We start from the raw sequence: 22,623 nt of genomic DNA on the forward strand, positions 1-22,623 counted from the left end.
TCTTAGGTGAGTGCCCAATATACATGCTATATTATTGGTTCCTAGCATCCACAGGAAACTTCAAGGCCTAAGAATGACTACTCTATTGCCTTGCTCCCTTCGCGCCTTCAAGCGCTTTGAAGCACTCCACTTGTGTATAGGCGCTGTATAAATAAACAATTACAATTACATGGCTAATGGGAGCACAATCCACAATCTAGCATGGCAGGTCCCTCCCACTCTCTCCGCCACACTTAATTACCCCCGAAGCACCTGCTCTCCACCTGTAACCCCCTGGGTGTGCCCGCTATGTGCAGCGCGCTGTTGCTTCCAGCTAGGTATGCGATTCATAATAAATCACTTGGATACAGACCTTAAAGTGTTCCTCATGCCGGATTGCAGAATTTCCTGGAAATACAAAAGGCCAGGAATACATTTCAAGCAGGAGCGCCTCGTGCCACTGTTATCCACAGCTGAGACTATGCACAGAAGTCATTATGTATCCTTGCATTTTGCATTGCCCCGTGCCTCTTACGAGTCTGCGCCAGGGGAGCCCTGAACAGCCCCCTGTTCTTTTTTTGTGCATGTCTCATTTTTTTTAGTTTTGACTATTAGGTGGCGCCAATGCGCTCCCAATATGCTGAAAATGTTCATTAGAGCACAGGTAGGAGGGCGACTGGATATTATTAGGGACACAAAGCTTCAAGGTTCTGTTGGTTATTTACTACCCACAGCCATGCTAATCCCTATGACTATTCCCACCAAATTTCTGTCCATCTCTGCCCAAATTCCCGGCCCCCTCCCTGCGGGATCTCTTTGATATGCCATTATCAGGCAGTAACATGAACGTTTGTGCTCAAAGTGTCTGCCAGTGACATTTCAAAGCAGTCTTCTGAGAGCGAATTGCTTATTTGGAGCGCTAAATGCGCATCTGGCGTAATACAAATGTCTTAACCAAATGCACCTTCAGCAGCAGTATGTGTGCCCTACACTGAAGTCCTGATAAAAACAGGCACTGGCAAAGCCAACAGTGTTGGCTTGGTTTAGGTATTAGAGAGCATTTGCCTGGCACTGATATTAGATGCCCAGGTACTCACACCATTTTGCAGCTTCTGTCAAGGATTAAAAGATGAACTTAATCGAGGAGAGACACACATCCTTTTTGAGCCTGGTAGCAATGGGCTTTATATTGAACTGCAGGCTATAGTAAAACTTAGGGAGTAGGAAAGTAAGTGTGCCTAGGCCGGCACCCCTTGTATCCTCTTTGGGAAACTAACCGAAGATACTGACTCCGAACCTATGCAAGCAGGCTCAGCCGGGGGGGTGGGCTATTCCAAGAGATACAGACAAGACCATGAATGCTGGACGTGTGCATCTGTCGCGACTTCAAAGGACACCTGCATCTCCAAAAAAGAAGCCAAGTGACACCATCTCCCTTCGCTGAAGAGAAAGGAGCTCCGACGTATCCACGAACCCCCTCCAAGGAATAGCAATGCATCCACCGTTTCTATACACTCCTTGGAATCGGGCTCATTCGTTACTCAAGATTCCCATTTCCATTCCCACGCGCATTTCTGCTGGACACACACAGTGACAACGTGTCTTTCTGCTGGAGAGACCCAGTGACAGCGTGTCTTTCTGCTGGAGATACACAGTGAAAACGTGCCTTTCTGCTGGAGATACACAGTGAAAGTGTGCCTTTCTGCTGGAGATACACAGTGAAAACGTGTCTTTCTGCTGGAGAGACACAGTGAAAGTGTGTCTTTCTGCTGGAGAGACACAGGGAAAGTGTGCCTTTCTGCTGGAGATACACAGTGAAAACGTGTCTTTCTGCTGGAGAGACACAGTAAAAGTGTGTCTTTCTGCTGGAGAAACACAGTAAAACTGCGCCTTTCTGCTGGAGATACACAGTGAAAACGTGCCTTTCTGCTGGAGATACACAGTGAAAACGTGCCTTTCTGCTGGAGATACACAGTGAAAACGTGTCTTTCTGCTGGAGAGACACAGTAAAAGTGTGTCTTTCTGCTGGAGAAACACAGTAAAACTGCGCCTTTCTGCTGGAGATACACAGTGAAACCGTGTCTTTCTGCTGGAGAGACACAGTGAAAGTGTGTCTTTCTGCTGGAGAGACACAGTGAAAGTGAGCATTTCTGCTGGAGATACACAGTGAAAACGTGTCTTTCTGCTGGAGAGACACAGTGAAAGTGTGTCTTTCTGCTGGAGAAACACAGTGAAAGTGTGCCTTTCTGCTGGAGATACACAGTGAAAACGTGTCTTTCTGCTGGAGAGACACAGTAAAAGTGTGCCTTTCTGCTGGAGATACACAGTGAAAGTGTGCCTTTCTGCTGGAGATACACAGTGAAAGTGTGCCTTTCTGCTGGAGATACACAGTGAAAACGTGCCTTTCTGCTGGAGAGACACAGTGAAAGTGTGTCTTTCTGCTGGAGAGACACAGTGAAAGTGTGTCTTTCTGCTGGAGAGACACAGTGAAAGTGAGCATTTCTGCTGGAGATACACAGTGAAAACGTGCCTTTCTGCTGGAGATACACAGTGAAAACGTGCCTTTCTGCTGGAGATACACAGTGAAAACGTGTCTTTCTGCTGGAGAGACACAGTAAAAGTGTGTCTTTCTGCTGGAGAAACACAGTAAAACTGCGCCTTTCTGCTGGAGATACACAGTGAAAACGTGCCTTTCTGCTGGAGATACACAGTGAAAACGTGCCTTTCTGCTGGAGATACACAGTGAAAGTGTGCCTTTCTGCTGGAGATACACAGTGAAATTGTGCCTTTCTGCTGGAGATACACAGTGAAAACGTGCCTTTCTGCTGGAGAGACACAGTGAAAGTGTGTCTTTCTGCTGGAGAGACACAGTGAAAGTGTGTCTTTCTGCTGGAGAGACACAGTGAAAGTGAGCATTTCTGCTGGAGATACACAGTGAAAACGTGCCTTTCTGCTGGAGATACACAGTGAAAACGTGTCTTTCTGCTGGAGAGACACAGTAAAAGTGTGTCTTTCTGCTGGAGAAACACAGTAAAACTGCGCCTTTCTGCTGGAGATACACAGTGAAAACGTGTCTTTCTGCTGGAGAGACACAGTAAAAGTGTGTCTTTCTGCTGGAGAGACACAGTGAAAGTGTGTCTTTCTGCTGGAGAGACACAGTGAAAGTGAGCATTTCTGCTGGAGATACACAGTGAAAACGTGTCTTTCTGCTGGAGAGACACAGTGAAAGTGTGTCTTTCTGCTGGAGATACACAGTGAAAACGTGCCTTTCTGCTGGAGATACACAGTGAAAACGTGTCTTTCTGCTGGAGAGACACAGTAAAAGTGTGTCTTTCTGCTGGAGAAACACAGTAAAACTGCGCCTTTCTGCTGGAGATACACAGTGAAAACGTGTCTTTCTGCTGGAGAGACACAGTGAAACTGCACCTTTCTGCTGGAGATACACAGTGAAAGTGAGCATTTCTGCTGGCGATACACAGTGAAAACGTGTCTTTCTGCTGGAGAGACACAGTGAAAGTGTGTCTTTCTGCTGGAGAGACACAGTGAAAGTGTGCCTTTCTACTGGAGATACACAGTGAAAACGTGTCTTTCTGCTGGAGATACACAGTGAAAACGTGTCTTTCTGCTGGAGAGACACAGTAAAAGTGTGTCTTTCTGCTGGAGAGACACAGTAAAAGTGTGTCTTTCTGCTGGAGAGACACAGTGAAACTGCACCTTTCTGCTGGAGAGTCACAGTGAAAGTGTACCTTTCTACTGGAGATACACAGTGAAAACGTGTCTTTCTGCTGGAGATACACAGTGAAAACGTGTCTTTCTGCTGGAGAGACACAGTAAAAGTGTGTCTTTCTGCTGGAGAGACACAGTGAAACTGCACCTTTCTGCTGGAGATACACAGTGAAAGTGAGCATTTCTGCTGGAGAAACACAGTGAAAACGTGTCTTTCTGCTGGAGAGACACAGTAAAAGTGTGTCTTTCTGCTGGAGAGACACAGTGAAAGTGTGCCTTTCTACTGGAGATACACAGTGAAAACGTGTCTTTCTGCTGGAGATACACAGTGAAAACGTGTCTTTCTGCTGGAGAGACACAGTAAAAGTGTGTCTTTCTGCTGGAGAGACACAGTGAAACTGCACCTTTCTGCTGGAGAGACACAGTGAAAGTGAGCATTTCTGCTGGAGAAACACAGTGAAAACGTGTCTTTCTGCTGGAGAGACACAGTAAAAGTGTGTCTTTCTGCTGGAGAGACACAGTGAAACTGCACCTTTCTGCTGGAGATACACAGTGAAAGTGAGCATTTCTGCTGGAGAAACACAGTGAAAACGTGTCTTTCTGCTGGAGAGACACAGTAAAAGTGTGTCTTTCTGCTGGAGAGACACAGTGAAAGTGTGCCTTTCTACTGGAGATACACAGTGAAAATGTGTCTTACTGCTGGAGATACACAGTGAAAACGTGTCTTTCTGCTGGAGAGACACAGTAAAAGTGTGTCTTTCTGCTGGAGAGACACAGTGAAAGTGAGCCTTTCTGCTGAAGATACACAGTAAAAGTGTGCCTTTCTGCTGGAGAGACACAGTGAAAGTGTGCCTTTCTGCTGGAGAAACACAGTGAAACTGCGCCTTTCTGCTGGAGAGACACAGTGAAAACGTGTCTTTCTGCTGGAGAGACACAGTAAAAGTGTGTCTTTCTGCTGGAGAGACACAATGAAAGTGTGCCTTTCTACTGGAGATACACAGTGAAAACGTGTCTTTCTGCTGGAGAGACACAGTAAAAGTGTGTCTTTCTGCTGGAGAGACACAGTGAAACTGCACCTTTCTGCTGGAGATACACAGTGAAAGTGAGCATTTCTGCTGGCGATACACAGTGAAAACGTGTCTTTCTGCTGGAGAGACACAGTGAAAGTGTGTCTTTCTGCTGGAGAGACACAGTGAAAGTGTGCCTTTCTACTGGAGATACACAGTGAAAACGTGTCTTTCTGCTGGAGATACACAGTGAAAACGTGTCTTTCTGCTGGAGAGACACAGTAAAAGTGTGTCTTTCTGCTGGAGAGACACAGTAAAAGTGTGTCTTTCTGCTGGAGAGACACAGTGAAACTGCACCTTTCTGCTGGAGAGTCACAGTGAAAGTGTGCCTTTCTACTGGAGATACACAGTGAAAACGTGTCTTTCTGCTGGAGATACACAGTGAAAACGTGTCTTTCTGCTGGAGAGACACAGTAAAAGTGTGTCTTTCTGCTGGAGAGACACAGTGAAACTGCACCTTTCTGCTGGAGATACACAGTGAAAGTGAGCATTTCTGCTGGAGAAACACAGTGAAAACGTGTCTTTCTGCTGGAGAGACACAGTAAAAGTGTGTCTTTCTGCTGGAGAGACACAGTGAAAGTGTGCCTTTCTACTGGACATACACAGTGAAAACGTGTCTTTCTGCTGGAGATACACAGTGAAAACGTGTCTTTCTGCTGGAGAGACACAGTAAAAGTGTGTCTTTCTGCTGGAGAGACACAGTGAAACTGCACCTTTCTGCTGGAGAGACACAGTGAAAGTGAGCATTTCTGCTGGAGAAACACAGTGAAAACGTGTCTTTCTGCTGGAGAGACACAGTAAAAGTGTGTCTTTCTGCTGGAGAGACACAGTGAAACTGCACCTTTCTGCTGGAGATACACAGTGAAAGTGAGCATTTCTGCTGGAGAAACACAGTGAAAACGTGTCTTTCTGCTGGAGAGACACAGTAAAAGTGTGTCTTTCTGCTGGAGAGACACAGTGAAAGTGTGCCTTTCTACTGGAGATACACAGTGAAAACGTGTCTTACTGCTGGAGATACACAGTGAAAACGTGTCTTTCTGCTGGAGAGACACAGTAAAAGTGTGTCTTTCTGCTGGAGAGACACAGTGAAAGTGAGCCTTTCTGCTGAAGATACACAGTAAAAGTGTGCCTTTCTGCTGGAGAGACACAGTGAAAGTGTGCCTTTCTGCTGGAGAAACACAGTGAAACTGCGCCTTTCTGCTGGAGAGACACAGTGAAAACGTGTCTTTCTGCTGGAGAGACACAGTGAAAGTGTGCCTTTCTGCTGGAGAGACACAGTGAAAGTGTGCCTTTCTACTGGACATACACAGTGAAAACGTGTCTTTCTGCTGGAGATACACAGTGAAAACGTGTCTTTCTGCTGGAGAGACACAGTAAAAGTGTGTCTTTCTGCTGGAGAGACACAGTGAAACTGCACCTTTCTGCTGGAGAGACACAGTGAAAGTGAGCATTTCTGCTGGAGAAACACAGTGAAAACGTGTCTTTCTGCTGGAGAGACACAGTAAAAGTGTGTCTTTCTGCTGGAGAGACACAGTGAAACTGCACCTTTCTGCTGGAGATACACAGTGAAAGTGAGCATTTCTGCTGGAGAAACACAGTGAAAACGTGTCTTTCTGCTGGAGAGACACAGTAAAAGTGTGTCTTTCTGCTGGAGAGACACAGTGAAAGTGTGCCTTTCTACTGGAGATACACAGTGAAAACGTGTCTTACTGCTGGAGATACACAGTGAAAACGTGTCTTTCTGCTGGAGAGACACAGTAAAAGTGTGTCTTTCTGCTGGAGAGACACAGTGAAAGTGAGCCTTTCTGCTGAAGATACACAGTAAAAGTGTGCCTTTCTGCTGGAGAGACACAGTGAAAGTGTGCCTTTCTGCTGGAGAAACACAGTGAAACTGCGCCTTTCTGCTGGAGAGACACAGTGAAAACGTGTCTTTCTGCTGGAGAGACACAGTGAAAGTGTGCCTTTCTGCTGGAGAGACACAGTGAAAGTGAGCCTTTCTGCCTCATCGCAGCTCGTTATTTTCCAATTCTTGGTCTCCCTTTGTATTAACATTGCAATCCCTAAATCAATTGCTCTTCTGCTATGATGTTCTTTTGATGGTGTGTTGTATAAGCACAGGGAGCGTTCAAGTAGTCACTATGTGTGAGCAGGTGTGGGTGCCACTGTTCAGACTTGACCCGAACTGCTTGTGCTTGGGTTGATCACGTCGGGTCACAGAGAACAACCATATAGACCTACATTGCATTTCTGTAAACCATTTCTGACAAGACGGAACATCCATCCAGTGGGAAACAATGGTGTGTTCAGAGATGGGGAGGGCCTAGTAGTATCGTACAAGTACAGTGTGAACAAAAGGTGGTAAACTATTAGTGGGCAAGGTGTGGGCGCACATGATAAGTGAGAAGGTGTGTGATCAGCCACAGTATGTAAGCAGTCATGAGCAGATGGTGGCTGTGAGCATGTGCGTGTGGGACTAGGTAGAGCATGGGACTAGTCATGAGCAGATGGTGGCTGTGAGCATGGGCCACGTGGGATCAGCCACAGTATGTGACTAGTCATGAGCAGATGGTGGCTGTGAGCATGGGCCACGTGGGATCAGGCACAGTATGTGACTAGTCATGAGCAGATGGTGGCTGTGAGCATGGGCCACGTGGGATTAGCCACAGTATGTGACTAGTCATGAGCAGATGGTGGCTGTGAGCATGGGCCACGTGGGATCAGCCACAGTATGTGACTAGTCATGAGCAGATGGTGTCTGTGAGCATGGGCCACGTGGGATCAGCCACAGTATGTGACTAGTCATGAGCAGATGGTGGCTGTGAGCATGGGCCACGTGGAAAGTATGTGACTAGTCATGAGCAGATGGTGGCTGTGAACATGGGCCACGTGGGATCAGGCCCATGTGGGATCAGGCACAGTATGTGAGTAGTCATGAGCAGATGGTGGCTGTGAGCATGGGCCACGTGGGATCAGGCACAGTGTGAGCAGCCAGAGTGATTGACCAGCTGGGTGTGTGATCAACTGGTGCGCAAGACTGGAGGATGTGAACAGGGGCAGTGTGTGAGCATCCTGTGTGTGTGTGCGTACGTGGGTGGTAGTATTTGTGGCATGTCAGATGAAGGGTGACTTTATCTGGTGGGCAGTGCTAGGAGGCACAATATGTGAAGAGGCTAAAAGTACTGGGGATTCTCCATGTGGGAAGTATTCTAAACCCTCTTCTGTTTCTCTGTTACAGGAAGAAAGCGCACAGACGTATAACAGATTTAAGATCATGTACACAGTGGGATTCTCCCTGTCGCTGGGGACCCTGGTGCTGGCCCTCATCATCCTCCTGGGCTTCAGGTAAAGGGGGCATGGGCCAGGTGGCTGCACATGTTCATAGAGAGGAAGATCCAGGAAAAAGAATTGAGAATCTCACACCACTCCTTCTTGTTGTCACTTTCTTTCCTCTTTCTCACCCTTTCTCTCTTCCATGACCATCCCTCCCTCCGCCTGAAGTCCTACTCGGGATCTCCACCAGCCTTAATTCTCAGTTCAGTACTTGCTGGAACCTCAATGGTCCCCTTGCATCACACGAGGCATGCAACCTCATCTGCCAGTGGTCCCCTTGCATCTCACGAGACAAGCAACCTTATCTGCTAATGTCCCCTTCCATCTCATGAGACATGCAACCTCACCTGCCAATGGTCCACTTGCATTTCATGAGCTATGCAACCTCATCTGCTAATGGTTCCCTTGCATTTTGCAAGACATGCAACCTTGTCTGCTAATGGTCCCCTTGCATCTCACGAGACATGCTACCTCATCTGCTAATGGCCCCCTTGCATATCATGAGACCTGCAACCTCATCTGCCAATGGTCCCCTTGCATCTCACGACACATGCAACCTCATCTGCTAATGGTCCCCTTGCATCTCTGAGACATGCAACCTCATCTACTAATGGTCTCCTTCCATCAGACAAACCATGCAACCTCATCTGCTAATGGCCCCCTTTCATCTCACGAGACACACAACCTCATCGGCCAATGGTCCCCTTGCATCTCACAAGACACACAACCTCATCTGTCAATGGTCCCCTTGCATCTCACAAGAAATGCAACCTCATCTGCCAATGGTCCCCTTGCATCTCACGAGACATTCAACCTCATCTGCCAATGTCCCCTTGCATCTCACGCAACATGCAACCTCATCTGCCAATGGTCCCTTTGCATCTCACGAGACATGCAACCTCATCTGCTAATGGTCCCCTTACATCTCTGAGACATGCAACCTCATCTACTAATGGTCTCCTTCCATCAGACAAACCATGCAACCTCATCTGCTAATGGTCCCCTTGCATCTCTGAGACATGCAACCTCATCTACTAATGGTCTCCTTCCATCAGACAAACCATGCAACCTCATCTGCTAATGGCCCCCTTTCATCTCACGAGACACACAACCTCATCGGCCAATGATCCCCTTGCATCTCACAAGAAATGCAACCTCATCTGCCAATGTCCCCTTGCATCTCACGCGACATGCAACCTCGCCTGCTACTGGTCCCCTTGCATCTCATGAGACATGCAACCTCGCCTGCTAGTGGTCCCCTTGCATCTCATGAGACATGCAACCTCATCTGCTAATGGCCCCCTTTCATCTCACGAGACACACAACCTCATCGGCCAATGATCCTCTTGCATCTCACAAGAAATGCAACCTCATCTGCCAATGTCCCCTTGCATCTCACGCGACATGCAACCTCGCCTGCTACTGGTCCCCTTGCATCTCATGAGACATGCAACCTCGCCTGCTAGTGGTCCCCTTGCATCTCATGAGACATGCAACCTCATCTGTCAATGTCCCCTTGCATCTCACGCGACATGCAACCTCGCCTGCTACTGGTCCCCTTGCATCTCATGAGACATGCAACCTCGCCTGCTACTGGTCCCCTTGCATCTCATGAGACATGCAACCTCCTCTGCTAATGGTGCCCTTGCATCTCACGAGCCATGCAACTTCATCTGCTAATTTATTTTTATTTTTTATTATTGTGTAATTTAGTTTTACATTAACATAAAACTTTTAACACAATCCTCATCAATCCTAAAATGATCAACTCTTCAGTGGAGCCTTATTTACATCTCTGTGATCCGAAATCTCCTCAATCTCCACCTGACAGTTCATGTCCCCTGCAGGTTTTCTTGTTCTTTCTCTTTCATAAGGTTATCCAGTAGAACAATGGCGGCTGCTGTAAAGCGTGGATTTCCACCTTGAGTAAAGTAATGCCACCAATCGTCCATCAGGAAGATTAACAGGCTTTTCCTCCTTATACTGGCAACCCACAGGCACTCCAACAAAACATCACGTGTTGTTAATAATTCCGTTCGAAGTTTGCAAAATCGACAGCTCGCTAACCTGTGTTAAACTTGAAGGCATTCGTTGGTTAGAGAGCCAGTCTTATTTGCATCAATCTTTCTCTAATATGCTTTGTGTAGGATTTCTCTAAGTATGCTCGTAAGGTGTCTCTCTTGCGATGCTCAGTGGCAGCATCTTCTGGGATTTATATGATGACCGAATATCTCTAGTCTTTATCGAATCTTGTGTTTTTTCTCTCTCTTTGGTTTTTCCTGGATTAGCTATTCATTCATCCTCCGAGGAGCCTAGTTTTATGAGCTCATCCTTCCACTTCTCTTTCCAAAGTGACAGCATCTCTGCACTTTTTCCGGATTCGCACTTTGCAAGGATTTGGTAACCTGCTGGCGGTTGTGGTAGAATCGTTTTTCTTAATAGAGCCAACGGTTTCCATTTTATGACAGAGTATAGTGATTGTAATCCCAATTGGGCTCGTATCGCTGCCATCGGTGTACTTCTCGGCATGTAATATTCGCTTCCAAAATTTACTTTCAAGCTTTGTCCAGCCTTTCCAGGTTATATTCAGAGCCGCCTCTCTTCCATAAATTAGTGCTGGTATTACTTTTTGTACGTAAAATGCTCTTACTGGTAGTAACGAGATCTTTCCGTATCATCCATTCATGATTGCCCGTTGCATACTTAGGGCCTCATTACACGGTATGCGGTAAGGGTTTACCAGTACCGGCAAGGGCACCGGTACCGGGAAACCCTTACCGCCTTACTACGAGGTCCCTTTGTCGGACCCAACCTCAATGGCTGGTTTTACCAGCCGTTAAGGAACGGGCCCGCAAAGGGACCTTGGTGCTAATTACGGTACCGCAATGTGCGGTGCCGTAATTACCTCCTTCCCCATTCCCATTGAGCCCTATAGGGGCAAAAATGGGAATGGGGAAGTGCCTTGGTGAATGGGGAATTACTGGCCCTGCTCACCTTGGAGTAGGCCGGTAATTCCGCCATCCACCAAGGTGGACACGGTAAAGTACCAGCGGCAACCATGGCGCTAATAGCGCCATGGTTATCGCATACCGTGTAATGAGGCCCTTAATCTTTTAGCTTTTATGTGCAGTTCGAATTCCCAATTCCGTTCGGCAATTGACTGATTAAATCTAATTCCAAAATAAGTTTTTCTAGTTTTTCCTCCCCTATGTGCCAATTGAATTGTTTATCTTTCTTCGTGTTGGCTCCTCCGATCGAGAGTATTTTCATTTTTTTGATGTTATTTTCTAGTTCATTTGACTTGTAGATCAACCAACATATGCTGTAACCCAATTTGTGTGCGGTCCATTAGGATAATATCATCCACATAACAAATAGTTGGAATCTCTACATTATTCAATCTTGGTGGAAATGGCCTCGTGTTTTTAAGACAGTCTGGGAGGTCTGCTATATAAAGCTTAAAAAGTGTTGCCACTAAGGGGCAGCCCTGTTTGACTCCTCTTTTGGTCTCGAGATCTGCTGAAAGTAGACCCTTGTTGTTTATCCTGCTTTTTGTTGAGGTATGATCGGGAAGGGCCATCATTTTATTTTTTTATTTATTTATATTTTTATTTTTTTGTTTATTTTTGTTATAAACCTTTACAAAATTCAAAAACAGTATACAGTTCAATGGCAGATAAAATCTATCAAAGAAAACAATCACTCAATTTTTTAACTAAAGCACACGAATCATCAATGACGCATAAAGTAACAATTTGGCAAAAAAAAAACTATAATTCCATTTTCATACTATAAACATAACAATCACCACTATCAGATATAATGTTAACACAGATCACAAACGTTTCTCAGAAAAGAGGTTACACATATACTTTACAGCATTCTATTTCATATCAATTCCCTATTAACCGTTTCAGTTGATTGTACAAATTGTGCAACGTAAGCAATCCTTTGACTTTTAAGTGCGGAACAGATGAGCAGTACATGTTGGAGTGATTCTACTACCCCCTCAACTTTACAAAATCGACACCATTGCCATTCTTCTGAACATTGGTTTCTGATACTCTTTATTTGATTTGTTTGGATCACATTAAATCTAAAACGCATAAAATCATTGCATAGCCTCTTACATGGATATTTGGTTAGATATCCTTCCATAAAAGGTGACCATTTTCATGTCGAACAAACCTGATTGTACAGTTTGGACTCTAAGATTCTATTCATTGTATTCTGCCAATCAAAGCCTATTAAACGTTCTTTGATTTTATTTGGTTTATTGAGCAGTGTTGTGACAGACATGCCTAGATTTCCCAAGTATATCGTCATCTCGTTATGCAAAGTATTTATGAAAGGAATAATGATTTCTTTGCCTGCACACGCATAAAGTTCCTCCTCATTTGCCATTTTCCATTTTCTCCACAGAGACATTCTTTTCCAAATTACCAGAGTTGAAAGGGATTTTAGGCCTAATTCGTACTTTATAAGTTCAATTGGGATACATTTTGGTAAAAAAAATCACACAGACCTCCAGATTTTACCCTCCAAACTCCCCAGGTAACCCGTGAGCTCATTAGAAGACAGTTCCAAATGATAAACAAGTCTTGGTACCACTTTCATAGTATAGAAATCTCTCAAGGGTACCATAGACAACGTACCAAATTTCGTTTCTATGGAGCACATTTGTCTTATTGCAACTTCAGCTTTTAATTTGAGTTGACTTTTGATTAGGATGGTGGAGCCTACCCCAGAAAAGTAGTATCCCAAGTATTTGAATGCCGGTTGAGATCTAATCAGTTTTCCTTCACAAGACCAGGTAAAGGCACTTTGACTCTTATTTGGTCTACCAAAGCGAACAATAATTGTCTTTGTAGGGTTGATTTTCAAAGATAATTTAGAAACAAACCCTTCAAAGACTTTTATTAAATGTTGGAGTCCCACCTTTGTATTGTCCATCAAACAGAAGTTGTCTGCGTAAGCCATCCATGAAAAACTAGTATTGTTAAGTTTAGGTGACACTAGTCCTTTGTGGGACAACGCTGCTTCGGCACCACTGACATACAAGTTATATATCGTGGGGGCCAACATGCACCCCTGGTGTAAGCCATTTGGTATTATAAATTCTGTAGAAAGATGTCCCGTAGAGTTGAAACGCACCTTTAACCTGGAAACAGAGTAGAGAGCAATCACAATGTCTAACAGATGTCTTGGCATGTCTAAATCTATCAACAACTGCCATAAAGTATTTCTGTCGACAAGATCAAAGGCCATACTTCAGTCCATTGATGCAATGAATGGCGGCTTAGCTCCTATTTTCATTGATTTCTCGGATAAATATTTTAAAATTAGACCCCCATAGTCGGTACCAATGTTCTTTTTAAAGCCAATTTGTTTTGGATCCAGAATGTGATCCATTTCTGAATATCGAGAAGTACCAAAGAAGCAAACAGTTTGGACTCAGGATCGGCTATTGCAATTGGCCTATAACTCGAGGGACACAGACGGGATCCTTTTTTAAACACTGGTATCACAATCAAAACTCTCCATGATTGTGGAATAAGTTTAAGCAACAAGATGTTATCAAAAAGCAGAAACAAGATTTTAGCCCACAGTACTGGATTAAGCTTCAATATTGTATTAGTTACATTGTTTGGACCTGGAGCACCCGAATCTTTAGATCTTTTGATTAAGCCCACAATATCATCTAGGGAGAAGTCCAGGGTCCACTTTAGACTATCATCAATCACAATCCCCTCCTTCTTCCCAGAGCTGTTATATAATGACCTAACCAGGAAGAATTGACAACGTCTCTGGTCTTTCTAAGTCATTAATCAATTTCCAGATGTTAGAGGAATTGACCCCCCGCAAAGATTTTAACATCCCTTCACCATTCACTTGAGCTATATACCCTCTGTGACTGATCATCCAGTTTTTATAATTTTGTAATTTTATATAATTATATAATTTTGTAATTTTATAAAAATGTTTTCTTTACCAGGATAACCGTTTCAGGAAGCCCTGATTTAAATAGGTGCCTTAGTTCTTTCCTCATATGACATTTACGGTCATGCACCTCGCTGTCTGTCTGGTGTTTGGGAGATTTATTCATCATTGTCCTCTTAGAAGAGTTATCCTCCAGCTTTGAAGTGTTGGTTGTTATGTATTGGGTGAAGTTGGTTGCTGAATAGATGTCAAACCGCTGATAATGAGAAAATGTATCATATTCTCTTATCATAACTGCTGAGAATTTTACTGTTTTTTTGTTAGTCTACTTTATTCTGTTGCCCCTAGTATTGCACTTTATACCTTCGTTGTAAATATCGACCTTTGGCTGTTGAGAGTAAGCCGATAATTATATACATACGCATACAGTGATCACTACAGGCTGACTCCTTAACATCAAATTTTAACAAACGATTCATCAAGCCAACAGACAGGAAAATATAGTCAATTATTGATTTGTGACCCCTAGATTTCCAGGTGAAATGTTCATTATTTAACACATCAAGCCCACATATCTCACCAAATGAACCCATAACCTCCCTCGCAGTTTGGAGTTTCCACCCACTCTGACGTGAGTGCCTATATTAGAGAATATCACATCCCCGGTCAAACGTTCAACTGAGTAGTCGGCATTCATGTCACCAGCAACAACAAGCTGCCCCTCTGAATTTGCTTGAATCCATGCTTCAATAAAGACCCCTAGGTTGGTTAACTCATTCTCCAGCCATTGGTCTGAATGCTCATTGGGATTCCAGTATACATTCACGATAAGTAGGGGTACACCTGCTACTTTGTCCCCAACTATAAAAGGCACCACCAGAAAGAAGTGTGAAAAGAACCATTCCCCTGTTTTGCACAACTGATTGGAGTCTTTTGCTGCTATGATAAGTCTGCCCTTAGGGCGTCCCTTGTTGCTGCCTTGCGCATAAAGTACAGACATGTTAAAACCTTCTCAACACAATTTTTCTCTTGCCCAGGACTCTTGAATAATAAAGTCAAACCGTGCCAAATACAGCATCAATTTCTCATTATTCATCAGGTTATAACAGCCTCTCGAATTCCAACTCACCAACTTTAAACGACTTTGAGAGCTAAAAGGGTTTACCCAATTTTTTCAGTGTATCAATTGACTCACGCAAAGACAGAGCAGACCATCTCCAGTCCTGTTTCTCAGGGTTGGAATCCTGAATACAATTCGACCTTTCATAATTGCCTCTTGGTAACCTCGTTCGGTATTCACTGTAACTTGTGTATTAATCTGGGCAGTGGGAATCGTAAAATTGTATTCAAAATTATCAAAACCTCTACACTGTAGCTGTTCTGCTTCTTTCAAAAGCAATGACCGCACCAAGAGGGAGGGTATAACCAAACATACATAGTCATATCTGACTTTATGAATGAAATCAACCAGGTATATGTCTTCAGAGGTGATTAAGCTTAACTCAGGAATGGCTGAAAAGAAAGACAAAATATAAGGTCTGTTCAGGGATATATTTTCAGTATCATTAAATAGACATTTTATGATAAGCCCAGGTAGCTCCGGATCGGATAGCTTTCTCAGATCCCTCTCTTGATTCATTGTAAAAAACAGATCCCGCCCCCCCAACTTGGTTCACAAACTCATGAGAACCCATCTCCTTATTCCTAGAAGTAACATACCCTTTGCTATTGTTTGTACTAGTTTCAGTTGGTTTCATTGATGGGTTCATATCAGCCAAATTCAATCCATTCTCTGAAGGGGTTTGTTTTTCTGCAAACATCTTAAGGATCAGACGTCTCAAATCGTCTTCCTTTTTTGCCTGCTCGTCTATGTCAGACACTTTAGGTATATCTTTTATTTCAGTTGGATCCAGTATGACTCCATTTTCATAAGTGACTAATTGATCTGGCACTGTAGTTAAATTAATACAGGTCGTGTCATGAGCGACCTTCCACTCCGCATTGCCAAGACCTGCATTAACTGTAATTCTCTCTACTTTCCTAGGAGAGTCAGGTGAATCACATATATTAATCGTGGGTTGGGTCGTAGTATCCTTCATAACCGAAGTCGACGATGGATTACCAGTACCACTCGACCCCCAGTCAAGTTACGGTTGCTAGTTTTGGAAACATTAACAGTTGGGGTTGGATTTTTGAAAATATCGAAAACATCTTCCCTTTTCTTTTTCATTATATCAGAGAGCGCGTATTCACCCTCAGAAAATACGCTCTGCGAGGCTGGATCAGATAATACCTTGGGCTGGGGGCCAGAGTCAATCTTACCCTTCCTTGGCCTTTCCACTGGTCTCTCTAGTACCCGTACCACTTCAAGTGCCTCTTGAATAGTGTGTTTGAGGTTCGAATCCCTCAAAAATGTCCTTGATGATTTTTAATTTGCCTCATTTATTTTTTTTTGCCCTGTCGTTTAGACATTCTAATTTGGAAATCGTCCGTGTCCACCTGACTCTGGATTCCTTCACCTCCTTTGGGCTGATTACTTTCCCTTCCCAACATCTTATTTGTTCCTTATGAGTGTCCCTCACTGGGGAGAGTGGACTGAAACCCCTCCTCTCCCTGTGTTTTGGGAATTGTTATTGTTTCCCTGTTTACAGATGGTATGTATCGCCCACTAGGTGTCTTAACTGTAGTCCCAAGCCCCTCTTCAGCAGTGAGCTTGACTAATATATCCTTTCTAACAAGGAGTTCTAGTGCTTCACTCATCCTATTTGGTAACATCGCCACTTCGACAGATAAATTGGTCATTGCAGCCGACTGCTTTCGTAATTCAAGCAGAATCAGCCTGTTAAATATACCCAGCATAACTGAAGTGTCTGGATCAACTACAAGTTGGTTGATATCTGACATAGAACCATTAATGTTACATTCAATGGCGTGTTCCTTTGAAAGAAAAGTACTCGGGGAGTCAAAAATATAATCACAATTAGGGGTGACAGGTTTACATAGATCCTCCAGTGTAGGTCTCATGTCTTGATTGCGTTTGATGGGCTCTGTTGACTCCTCCTCCACAAACAGTGGTTGTGAAGGGTCCATCAAGTCCTCTGTGTTTTTTTCGGCCAGTGAGCAATCTTGTGCACACTGCAAAAGAGCAGCCTCTTCTTCATTAGACGCAGGTAAAGGTAGAGCTGCTGCTCTAGCAAGACTGGCTCGTCTCGTGCTTACTGCGGCAAAGACATCCGCACCAGGTTCTTTCCTGAGGGTTGGCATTCTACTCTTTCTCATGATGATTTAAGACTTTAGATAAAACCACCAAAACTGAGTCCAAAATATCCGTACTTATTCCCCATGACTAGCACAATGACAAACACACAAGATTATAATTGAGCGCTCACTTCAACAGTAAAGCTACCTCCTTCTTCTGCCAGCCGAACAGCCCACCCGCCTTCACTTGCAAGTCACTTACGGTGCGTGTGCAGTGCGCATAGCCGGAATAGATATGACTTGCAAGGACCAATGGCTGAACTAAGTGGGCAGAGCTAAGGCGTGTGTCACTGCAGGAAGGAGGGGCCATGGGTGGTGTTAGCAATCTGAAGTCCGTAGTCTTACACAAGTAAATGTTTCGTCCGAGTTTCTTCCTCTTGCCGACTAGTGTCCAAAAACAGCAAACAGAATGGCGCTTCCAGCCCAACAACCGTCACTTGCAAGTCACTTCCGGTGGGCCATTATAGGCTGTAGGATCTCCCTCGGACAGTTCCAAGTCGTCTTTAATTTAGACCATAGTTTTGCCCTACTGCTCTACTGACACCATCAAAAGCCTGCCTTAAATCTATAAAGGCTAGATGTAGGTTCTCTTTGGCTTTGATGGTGTACAGCTTCAAGAGGGAGAGAATAAACGGGTTCAGCTCAGTGCCTGTTTGCTTTGTAAACCCAGTCTGTCGAGGATCATTGATATGTTGTTGATCAGCCCAGTGGCTTAATTTATTTTGCAAACAATTTACCAATTGTAATCAGAAGGGCTATCGGCCTGTAATTACCGGGATCACTTCTCAAGCCCTTTTTGAAAATAGGAACTGTGATGCTGGTTGTCCAAGATTCAGGTATTTTCTTGTAGATTTGGATGTTCATAAGTATTTTCCTGATCAGACTACCGCATGTTGCAGGATATTTTTTAGATTAATATTTTTAATCCCGTCGGAGCCGACTGCAGAGGAGGAGAACAATTTGGTTATTCTCAACAGTATTTCCTCCTCATCAACTAGCACATCCCACGTCGTGTTGCATTGTGGACCCTCCACCCCTTTACATACTTCATTACTCCCAAAAACCTTTGAGTAATGTTCCATCCACGCCAACTCGGGGACACCAAACTGCAGTCGACTCTGTTTGTTGAGGGTTTGATTGTTGATGATAGACCACAGGTCCCCGTGTTAGATTTAGATAACCCCGTAGCATCAGCTCTCCTTGTTCTTGGTCTCTCATTTTCCTAAATCTAATCAACCAGTTCTTATATGATTGTTTTTGACGTGTTATCAACTGATTTTGATGCTCAGGATGTTCTAGCTTCTTAATTAATTTTATTTTTTGTCTCATCTTTTTCCTCTGAGCCACCACTATTTCACTATAACAATGTTTAGGGGCTAGGAGTGGATGTTTCAACCCAGTCTTTTTACATGTATAGTCTTTCAGCAGTGGTGTATATGAACCATGGTTCAAGCCTTTTCCATTTTCGGCATGAAACTTCATATGTAAATCTTTGATACCTTTATTCATTTCTACGTCACTCAGGTCCACATTTGCAACTTCGTCTCTGAGGCAGTCGTTCCATATAAGTCTGAGGATGTTGTGGTCACTATTTGATTGATTTAAAATTTCAAATATGGCCACTTTGTGTAGATAGCATTTTTTGAACCACATGTAGTCAATCATGGATTTTAACACCCCATTAGACCATGGCCCTCATTACGACCCTGGCGGAAAGCGACTGACCGGAGCGCCACAGCGTAAATAGCGTTTCCGCCATTGCACGAAGGAGCAAAGTGCGGCCCATTCCGACCCATCGGGCACGAGCACCACGGCATGGCGGAAGTGCAAAGTCCGCGATGGCGGAAATGACCCCAAAACGGCCCACACCGCCGCCGTATGGCGCCCTAGGTGCAATACCGCCACCCCTCTTAGCGGTCACCGCAGTGTGCGCCTACCGGAAAGTACGGTGCCCGGAAATATACGGAAACGGAAGTTAAAACATGGGCCCGGAACGGGAAACATCCCGGCGTACACCTATAAATACACTAAAACCACACAACCACTAAAATCACTACCCTGAAACACACCCCAACCCGTCAACCACCCTAGCGAAACCAAGAAAAATGGGAAAAGTAGCGAAGAAAGCGTGCGACCGCAAGCGGCAGGTCCACTTCTCCCGTGAGGAACTCACCGTGCTAACAGAGACCCTCCAGGAGAATGCTGCCGTCGTCTTCTGCACGCAAATGACCAGGACGGCACTTGCAAACAAGAAGGCCATATGGGCTCTGGTGGCACAGCGGGTAAGTGCGGTGGGGACCGCACCCCGCACCCCACAGCAATGCCGCAAGCGATGGGACGACCTGCGGATACGCGTCCGCAGCATACTCTCTGCCAACCGCAACATTGCCACAGCCACCGGGGGAGGTCCTGAATCACCCATCAAGTTGACCCCCTGGGAAGAAATCTGTGCCTCCACCATCGGAATGGAGAGCATAGAGGGAGTCGGAGGGATGGAGAAAGGAGTGCAGACATCCGAAGATTCAGGTAGGTGGGCCAGATAAAACAATGCCAAATCCACACAGTCCATCCATGTGAAGTACCATGCGTCCACATAGTGCAACAGAAACACATGTCCAGGAGAACGTCCACACACATCGGCCTGATAGCGCACGTTAAAACCCACAATAAATACATAAATAATTAAAAACCCCTAATACACGCACTACACGTGCAGCAGGCACACCCTAACTGCAGGCTGCCAAACAACTGCACCCTCACTCCACACACAAATCAAAGCACCTCCAAGGCCCCGACCCAAATCACCCTCAGGTACCACCCCAATGCATGTGATACAATGCCATTCCAATTCCCACAGACCCATCAATAACCCTCGCCCTCCTTTACTCCACCACAGGGTCCGATCCAAACGACGAGCTACAGGACACCCCTACCAGCACACCTGCAAAGAGGGCCAAGACCAACGGCCAGAGACCCTCCACCTCAGCTGCACGCATCAAGACACGGCAGCAGCACAAATCAGGTGGCAGCACAGAGGAGGGAACATCAACAGGCACCCCAGCAGCCAGCATGCCCACAACACCACCACCACAGGTCCCCCCAATGGATGCCACAGAAGGCACTGCCTCTGGTGGCAGCAGCACCATAGGTGACACCCCATTGATGGCAGCATGCTCGGACACAGAAAACGGGGATGCCGAAGTCAGATCCATCCATGACCTGTCCCAATCCCCCTGTCTGTCCCATCCCGTACAACATGAGGATACCACGCAGGGGCACCCACAAGACGACGACTGGCCATCCCCCACAAGCCCTGTGGCAAGGCAACATGAGGACAACAGCCCCTCTGTGACACCCCCGCAAATGGCCATGGCCCAGCAGAGGCAACAGTCCCTCGACCAGTTGATCGAACAACAGCAGCAACTGGCCACGCTCCTCAAGGACCATGCTGATGAATGTGGGGGCACTAAGGCAGACATAGAAACATCAACTGAGACACTTAGGGCACAAATCGAGAGTAGCACCGAGAGCCTGAGAGTCCAAATGGAGAGTAGCACCGAGAGCCTGAGAGTCCAAATGGAGAGAAGCACCGAGAGCCTCAGGGGGGAACTGCATGGGACGGCCAAGGACGTATGTGCCGAACTTGCCGCAGTGCGCCGTGTGCTCACTGAGCTCTCGCAAACCCTTAGGGACATGCATGGACGTGAGCAGGCAGACACATCATCCGTTGCAAGTTCCGTCCAGGGCAGCCCCCAACGTAGATCTGGAAGGAACCTGCGCTCCACAGGCAGGGGTGCCCCTGATACCCGCAGAGGGGGCATGCAATAGCGACAGCCCACTGACAATGAGCATCTTTGGACACTGGTGTTCGGGGGGGAGGTAGGAGGGTGGAGGGGGTGTGTTGGGCTCACTTGGGTGGCGGGTCGATAGGGTGTTCAACATGACATCACATATGCCATAAAAAGTGCACGATCAACCAATGAGATGTGTGGACATTGATCTTTGTGTACTAGGCCATCATAGGCGTACAGTCCATATTGTGCATGTCCCAGACACACGCAGTGCCACGAATCCCGTGTCCATGTATCAGCCACCAGGCGTGAGTGCTAGAAGCATACATCAATGAGATGCTGACGAATGTCACGGGCCTCCGGTGCCTCGCAGACTCCATGAGGTGCTGCCACATCCCCACCCTCATCATGACCATCATCAGGTGCTTGCAGTTCTGCGTCAGGGGGCATGGGCACATTTCTACGTACGCACATGTTGTGGAGCATGACACATGCCATCACCATCTTTGCAACCTTCTCATGGCGGTACAGGAGTGCCCCGCCAGACCTGCTGAGGCAGCGGAAACGGCCCTTCAGTAGGCCGAATGCCTGTTCTATGACTAGACGGGTACGTGAGTGGGCATGGTTGTAGTCCTCCTCATGCTGGTCCCGTGGGTTCCGGACTGGTGTGAGGAGCCATCTCTTCAGTGGATATCCAGCATCACCTGTATGTGGACGAGAAACGTATGATGTGGAATGCCATTGATACGTACGCACCGCCCCCCCCTTCCTGCCAGGTCATTGCCAATTCACATACCCCACATCATCATGCATGTAATGAGACTCACCGAGTAGCCAGGATCTGTTCCCTGCGTATCGCTCCATGTAGCGTGGTATTGTAGAGTTCCTCAAGACCATAGAATCATGGGTTGATCCAGGGAATCGGGCACAACAATGTGTAATGATCCTGTTGGAGTCACACACCATTTGTACATTCAGGGAATGAAATTGTTTTCGGTTGCGGTACTGGGCCTCCATGGCATGTGGGACGACCAATTCCACATGGGTGCAGTCGATGGCACCAATGCAACCCGGTATGCCGGCAAGTGCATGGAATCCCACTTTCGTGTTTGTAATTTCCTGCTCCGAGCGTGGTAGGGAGATGTAGTCGTCTGCGTGCTGCAGGAGGGCATCGAGCACTTGCAATAGTGTCCGTGAGAACAGTGGCTGAGAAATGCCATGCAACTGTCCGACTGTGTGCTGGTAGGTGCCTGTGGCCAGGAAGTGGAGTACAGACACCACCTTCAGTAGGGGTGGGATGGCGGTTGGGCTATCTATCATGCTGACAAGGTCAGCCTGTGTCATGTCCACAATGGCGGCTATGGTGTCCCGGTCCAGACGGTAGAGGGTGTGGATCTGCTCATCAGTGAGGTTGAACGGATGTGCTCGGAGGCGTGGTATTGCGGGCTGCCTGCGTGGTGGTAGTGGCTGTGCTGGTGGGCCTTGCTGGCCCTGCCTTGGCCTCCTCCTCCTCCTGCGTCTCCTCCGTGCGG

At 46.0% G+C, this 22,623-nt stretch overlaps 1 protein-coding gene across 1 annotated transcript in view; it reads left to right on the plus strand.

Annotated features, from left to right (window-relative positions):
• GCGR (glucagon receptor) overlaps positions 1-22,623 on the plus strand; it is an 800,864-nt gene that overhangs the window by 519,409 nt on the left and 258,832 nt on the right. Inside the window, exon 6 of the mRNA XM_069655284.1 lies at positions 8,008-8,114. Coding sequence (XP_069511385.1) covers positions 8,008-8,114 — 107 coding nt within the window. The remainder of the gene's footprint in view (positions 1-8,007; positions 8,115-22,623) is intronic.

This window comes from Ambystoma mexicanum, chromosome 3q (assembly GCF_040938575.1).
Source record: "Ambystoma mexicanum isolate Mex_15411 chromosome 3q, UKY_AmexF1_1, whole genome shotgun sequence".
In the NCBI taxonomy this organism is placed as follows: domain Eukaryota; kingdom Metazoa; phylum Chordata; class Amphibia; order Caudata; family Ambystomatidae; genus Ambystoma; species Ambystoma mexicanum.